We start from the raw sequence: 7,236 nt of genomic DNA, 5'->3' as shown, positions 1-7,236 counted from the left end.
TCGTGCGTTTAGGTTAGGGTTCGGGTTTTAGGGTTAGAGTTGGGGTTAGGGTTATGAGTGAGGTTATGGCAAAAATAATCATAACCCTAACCGTAACCCTAAAACTAACTTTAACTCTAAAACCGGAACCCTAACCCTACAACCAGTACAAACGCACGAATGATGTTATAAATAACAGTACTGCCGATAGTTGTTGTTGACAAACAATGGCACTAATTTTATTCAAGGGAAAAGATCCCATAACACCGTTAGAATATTCTACGGCAGTAATTGTTTTCACCTCAATAGACGTCAGTGATTGGTTGAAATTACGGAAATACGACAACTTTCTACATGAAATAACTTCGAATACAAAATTTTTTTTATCTGTTCTATAACACAAAATATACAAGTATACGAAGTTTGAAAGTGTTTCGGTACCAAAAACACTACATAAAACATAAATGAAAAATGTTGCCCGTCAAACCAAAAAGATCCCATTTTTACTCAATTCTAAAAATATCAGCTGCTGCAGAAAATCGTCTCTTCAATCATTTTTCCTAAACCAACAGTAATGTCTTCCACTACCTTCAGTTATAATCAAAACAACTAAGTTGTATTTGGTATTTGCTGATGGTCACATTTTCTCTAAACATCAACTCTCATAGAAACCAAACTCTTATTCATCAACAATTATAGTGTAAGGAATTTTCTTCCCATTTATTCTTAACAGCAAAACTAATGCCTATGAGCAGAAGTATGTTGTGTCTAGAATTCTCATATCTCCATTTCTTAAAAAATTCAAGATTCTCGACACACAGCATGTCGCAAAGTAAAAATTGAGGGCTCTTTATTTGTTGAAAAGAGTTGTCGTTTGCCAGTTATTAAGTGATAGTCAACTAGATTGTAGGAAAGGGAATGCATTTAGACCAGACTTTGAAGCATCTATATTGATCTTAATCACAACTTGGATAGTAACCCAACTCCAGTCATAATATCTTGAAACTGACTTGATCATGATTGCAAAGTTTCAACCATCTCAACACTGTTATAACAAATAATGTAACATATATGTGAAAGTCCTGATTACCTGAATTGAATTTGTACAGTTAGCTGAATTGGCCATTCTACAAGTCAAAAAATAATTCACTAGTTAAATCCTTCACCAATGCTAAAAATTGGTCCTGACAAGCTTAACTCAATTACATAGTCAACACAGCCGTAAATGGTTGTCTGGTGTAGGTCTAAATTTACTACTACAAGCAGTAGGAGCATTCAGTAGACTGCTGTTAGTGCTTCTCATTTTTTTATTTCATTTTATATTTACAATTTGGGAACAACAGCATAGTTTAGTTGGTTTCTAATGGGTAAATCATTGGTTCACATTTTTGATGGTGAGAGTGACCAGGGAGTGTGAAACCCAATGCAAGAAACTTCCTTTGTAAAGCACCATTGTGGGATTTGATGCTGGGAGGGTTGTCTCACTAATGTTTAAATCCTACATCAATATAAACCAACAAAGATATATAAATACAAACACACACATATATATGCGCAATAGGCTTTCATAGTTATCAAACTCCACACACAAGGTAATGGTCAATCCAAGTTTTTATTATAGAAGACACAGTGGGATCATTTTGAACTCCTTAGCTGTACAACCAGTCTTGAAGAAAAGTACTTTCTAGTGAATTTTTTCTTGAATCATGCAAAGATTTCTTCAGTGCCTCACTAAACTAGAGAAAAATGGAACTGGACTACAACTTTTGTTAGGAAAAGAATTGCCAAGAATAAAAACTGTTCAACAGTGAAACAAATGCTACTTTTACACACATATTGTTGAACACATAAGAGATATATCAAAAACCACACTACTGAACTATCCTGGGTCACAATTCATAAACAATACGGAGCTCAAATTATTACATACCCACTTCCACAAGCTACACTGAACAAATATTCATAGAAATTATACATATTCAACAGTGACAACAGATAATAATAGTTAAACCTCTAAAAAGCAACAACAAACTGTATATTCATCACTACATTTATGTGCATATTACTGTCACAGAAACAGCCACAACTCTAGATGATATTTAAGGAAAACCTACTCACTTGATGAACAACACTATTTCTAAAACACAGCAAACATTAGCCCATTTATGTGCTATTTCTTTTTCTCTTACCTCTGATTTAACAATTCACTTTTGCCCCAGAACTATACTCTTTTGGAAATCACTTCACACATATCCATAACATTTTATTATAAAATAGTTGTAAAACTAAGTAGAGTGACAAGTATTCTTTATATGAATGCACATATAAACAACAATAAAATTTTCTAAAATTCTTTCTCTGCTTATTGTGACCTACAGATGTTCAACATATATTGTACTAACAGCTTTGCTTACTCAACAAACACAAACAAACTTACAAGGAGAGTACGCTGGAAGTTTGACTGGACTGAGCTGAATGCTATTTTTCCAACTGATGTAGCTATGGTAGGTAGTATTAATGCTCCACACATGACTCGAGTAGCTGACATTGGGTTGGTCTGATCCGTACGGCCTTCAACCATGCTAGTGTCACGGTAGCACTCTGCAATAGAAACAAGGGTATCACTGATGTGGCAATGTTATAATTGCTTGTTGTATGCTACAAGTAAACATCTAAGATGCTGCTGCAGCAAAATAGGTTTCACAACAAACAATATTTCTGGGTTTCATATTCTATAACTATGAACTGCTGACACAGGCAGTTGTAAATATTTGCAAGTGCCATGATCTTCTGGATTCCTAGATATTTTAGGTGCATGAAAGACCACTCCACTAGAGTGTTTGAGAATGAAGGATGCAAGATCAAGGTTATAAGTTGCACATGAAGTTTAATAATTGCTTCAATGTCTAGATTCAACTGGCTGATTTTGGTAAAATGTTTACAAAGGATACTTGACTGCAAGTATACAGATATGTTGTTTGACTACAGGTAAGCCTTGATCAAGCTGACCTATGGCCAAAACTATTCCCTCTTAACCATTGAATGTTTACTGAAGACATAGTACATTCAGGACTACATTATTCAAAGTTGTCTTTCAGTTTTTAAAGATGATAGGGAGTTAAATAAGTGAGATTTAAATGCTTTCTCCAGCAGTTCAAACAACTGTATAGACACGCTTTTTGTTGGCCCATTATTAAAGCATGAAATATGATTATATGATCATTATCAGAACTGTTGAGATAGTTCAATGTTGTTTTTATAGTTCTTACATTGATGCTGACCAGAGGAAACCTTGAAGACCAACAGTCAGGATTACCAAGATCTATCAAAAGAATAACTGCAATGCATCCGCAAGAGTAAGAATTCTGATCTAATAATCAAAAATATGATTACAGCAACATGACAGATTTTATATGTAAAATGGTAGAAGTTAATGAAGTGTAATGTAATTACATAGTGAGATATAGTATAGTAAGGTATGCTATAACTTTATATTAGGTTTATTGTGATAGAAATATGGAGTGAACAAATAAAGCATTAAAAACACACTCACCATCTTTGAAAAGATAATTAATAAGAGGTAACCGAGATGAGTGCTTGCGCCACAGCCGCAAAACATAGTCCTCCCACCTGACCAACTTTCCACAGATCAAGGTTAGTGGAATGGCAGGTAATCCAAACAATAAAAATAATGGATCAGCTCGTTCCATCACATTCAGGCCCTCTTTGTGGCCCAACACCTAGACAATGAGAAAAAGAACATCAACAACAAAGTCAGAATGAGATATGATATTATCTAGCACAATATACCACATACAAGTAAACATGGAAAATTAAATAACAAATAACCTAAATTCTACATGTTGTACAACACAAAATCAAACTGAATAAACTGGATACAATAATACTACATTACATTCCTACATACAGCTAAATCTTTATTTTTTTATCCTGGTCTCTGTATTATTAAAAATTCCCATGCAGTCTCCACTACAAGTTTTGAGTCAACAATCTGTTTGTTTTAGGGGGATTTAAAAATCTGAGAAGAATTTAAAATTTACCAATAAGAACTTAAATATATCAAAGCATCTTTTATAAACAGAAGGAATCAAGTGCTTACATACATGCAGCAGTGGTCTAGTTGACAAGGACAATACTGCACTTGTCTTAGAAACAAAGATTCCAAACTTGGATCTAGTTTGCAACCATATAAATATCCAGGAAAAAGATACTGCATGACAATTGGAGATCAAAATGTAGTTTAGATATAAACTACTCAATAGCAGCGTTTTTCTACTGTCTGATGCATGTATATGTACCAATAAGGGAGACCTCTAAGTGGTAGTACAAACTGCTAGAAATAGTAGTCAAATCCCCCTCAAATTACATCCTATTGTTATATGCATAAACCAACAAGGGCATCTCTATATTTCCACACAACAGAAATAGTAGCCAAATATCCCTTAAATTACTCTACATCATATGTATGTATGTATGTATGTATACATGTATGAACAAACATCTCCATAAATCATACTCAACTGTCATATGTATATATAAAATCATCATCATTGTCATGATGTAACATCCTTTTATCCATGCTGGCATGGATTGAATGGTTTCATAGGAACCAACAAGCCAGAGAACTGCACTGAGTTTCAATGTCTTCTTTCGTTTTCTACAGTTGGACACCCCTCCTAATGTCAGCCATTTTACATAGTGTTAATGGCTAAGAGAGTATGATGGATGTTTGTAATGAGTGATACTATGTGAAAGAGAGTAGTGGCTAGCATATAGAAGGGGGGAGGGTAAAGTTAACTGGTAAGGGAGAGCATGGGTGATGGATAATCAAGCTGGTAGTAATGATGGTAAGAGAATGATAGATGTCAATAAAAGAGTGATCTGTGAGATGGAGTAATGGCAGCCAGAACAAGAGGATAAATGGGAAGGTGCTTTGGGTACCTTCATTATTCAGGCATCATGATAGCAGAGAAACATTAATGGCAGTTACATGTTTGCTAGAAAGAGAGACAGAGAGCGAGTGAGTGATGGATCATAGTAAGGATGTACTGAAGGCACAATGAATAGGAGAGTGGGGTATCAATAGATAGATGAAAGGGTATCAAATGGGCAGTGGGGTGGAGTGGGTGCACAGATGGAGTCTAAACAAGTACAAAATGAACAAAACATATATCTGAGTCACCACCACTAACTCCATTAAACTTATGTTTCACAATGGATGCATGAATGGATGAGTCTTTTCCAGCAATGCATATTGCCAATTGCCATGATCCCCTGTCATTTCTTTTATGAAAGTGCAACATCTTGAGATCACTTTGTACAAAGTTTTTGTATGTGTCTCTCTCTCTTTCCTTGTCTTGGCATTGGGTGATTGTAAATGAGTATCACTGTCATTTATTTCAAATATACGAGAACATGTCTGGGCAAGGGGAAATATTATCTTGCTTGCGATCGGGTGAGGGTTGGTGACAGGAAGGACATCAGGGCTGTAGAAAATCTGCCTCAAATAAACTCTGCCTGACCCATGCAAATATGTAAAAGTGAAAGTGGTTAGTGATATACTTTTAATAACAGTTTGATTCAGCTCCACAAGACCTTTAAGTCTTGTGGGCACATAGGACATGTCCATTTCATTAGATGTTAGGAGCAAAGTGAGAGTTTTAAGAGAATTTCAGGATGCCTTCTATATGCTAGACATCTGTTGGTCAGCTCAAGTTACACGGTATTAATGCTATCAAGTGACACCACATTTTCAGGTCAATGTGCTTGAACAGAATATTAACAGGGTGCACCAAAGCGTATTCTGTAACATCAGTTCTTGTGTTGGGTATTGCATTGGTAAACTGTGATCTTGGGTTGAGTCAGTAGCTCAGCTGTCGTTCAATGGAGCATGAACACATTATTGGCAACAATATTTACATGGAAATAGCCAGATTTGCTGGTGCTGGGTTACTGCTGAGGTTGTATGACCAACATGGGTGGCCTGTAGAGTTGCACAGTTAACTTGTCAGTATATATATATATATATATATATATATATATATATATATATATACCAGCTGAATAGCCCAACATTGCCAGGCAATTTTTACAATAGAATGTCCTATATAAATTTTTTGTTTATTACATGTCAGGTCATGCCTTCCCTGACAGATAGGCCTCTTGATCAGGGCAGATTTGTGTAATTTTTCACAAAAAAACTTCATTAAGGATATTTTTGCCTTTTTAAATTATTTACGTGTCTGTTCAATTGTTTCACATGACTTTATTCATTAAAACTTATTAGAACTTCAGAAGTTCTTACAACTTTGGTTATCATAATGCTTTGCTTTCGTTTGTTTAACAAAAATTTCTCCTCCTAATGATTTTGCTTTCATTTTGTGATAGACAGCAATCATGCAGAAAATGCCAGCTTCCAAATCCTGTTTTCTGATTAGGTAAAATTGATTAAACTTTAAATCTCAGTAACATTTTTCTGGAACAAACAAATAACAAAATCAGATTTAACGTGGAAAATTCTTTCAATATACCAAATTTGAAAATTTCGACGTAATTTTAAAATCTCACAATATGTGACAGCAAGAGGAAAGACCCTACAAAAGTGGAGAGACAGACAGTTATAGGATGTGACACACACATAACTACACATTTAAAAATGTACATACAGGTAATCACAAGTTTAAAACGTTGTATAGTAGACGCATGTATGTATGTATATATATGTATGTGTGTGTGTCTGTGTCTGAGTGTTTCTCAGGATGCCCCTGGGAGCTCCTCTATGCTGATGACCTTGCACTAATTGCCAAATCACTATTAGAACTAGAGGAGAAGTTTCAGGTGTGGAAGCAGGGACTAGAATCGAAGGGCCTTAGGTTCAACTTAGCTAAAACCAAAGTTCTAATAAGTAGGAAGGTAGACAAAACACAGACCCATTCAGGTAGATGGCCCTGCTGGATCTGTAGAAATGGTGTAGGTAGAAATTTTATAAGATGTACCCAGTGCAAGCTATGGACACATAAGAGGTGCAGCAATATCAAAGGAAGGTTAACTAGGAAGTTAGTTTTTGTATGTGGCAGATGTTCAGGTGCAATAAACACTGAAAATGTGCAGAAAACAACTTCTGTCTCATTCCAGGGAGAAAAACTAGAGGTAGTTGATAGCTTCCGCTATCTGGGTGACCAGGTTAGTAGTGGGGGTAGGTGCGCTGAAAGTGTAGCTGCTAGAATAAGAATAGCC

General features: G+C 35.4%; 1 protein-coding gene across 3 annotated transcripts in view; it reads right to left on the bottom strand.

Annotated features, from left to right (window-relative positions):
- Positions 1 to 7,236, bottom strand: part of LOC106875077 (E3 ubiquitin-protein ligase MARCHF5) — a 75,942-nt gene that overhangs the window by 4,477 nt on the left and 64,229 nt on the right. For all 3 annotated transcript variants that reach the window (XM_014923045.2, XM_014923042.2, XM_014923044.2), the window contains exons 5-6: positions 3,533 to 3,719; positions 2,417 to 2,580 (exon numbers count right to left, since the gene is read on the bottom strand). In XM_014923045.2, the coding sequence (XP_014778531.1) occupies positions 2,417 to 2,580; positions 3,533 to 3,719 (351 nt within the window). The remainder of the gene's footprint in view (positions 1 to 2,416; positions 2,581 to 3,532; positions 3,720 to 7,236) is intronic.

Source organism: Octopus bimaculoides, chromosome 14 (assembly GCF_001194135.2).
Source record: "Octopus bimaculoides isolate UCB-OBI-ISO-001 chromosome 14, ASM119413v2, whole genome shotgun sequence".
Lineage (NCBI taxonomy): Eukaryota > Metazoa > Mollusca > Cephalopoda > Octopoda > Octopodidae > Octopus > Octopus bimaculoides.
This window is presented reverse-complemented; position numbering and strand designations above follow the sequence as displayed.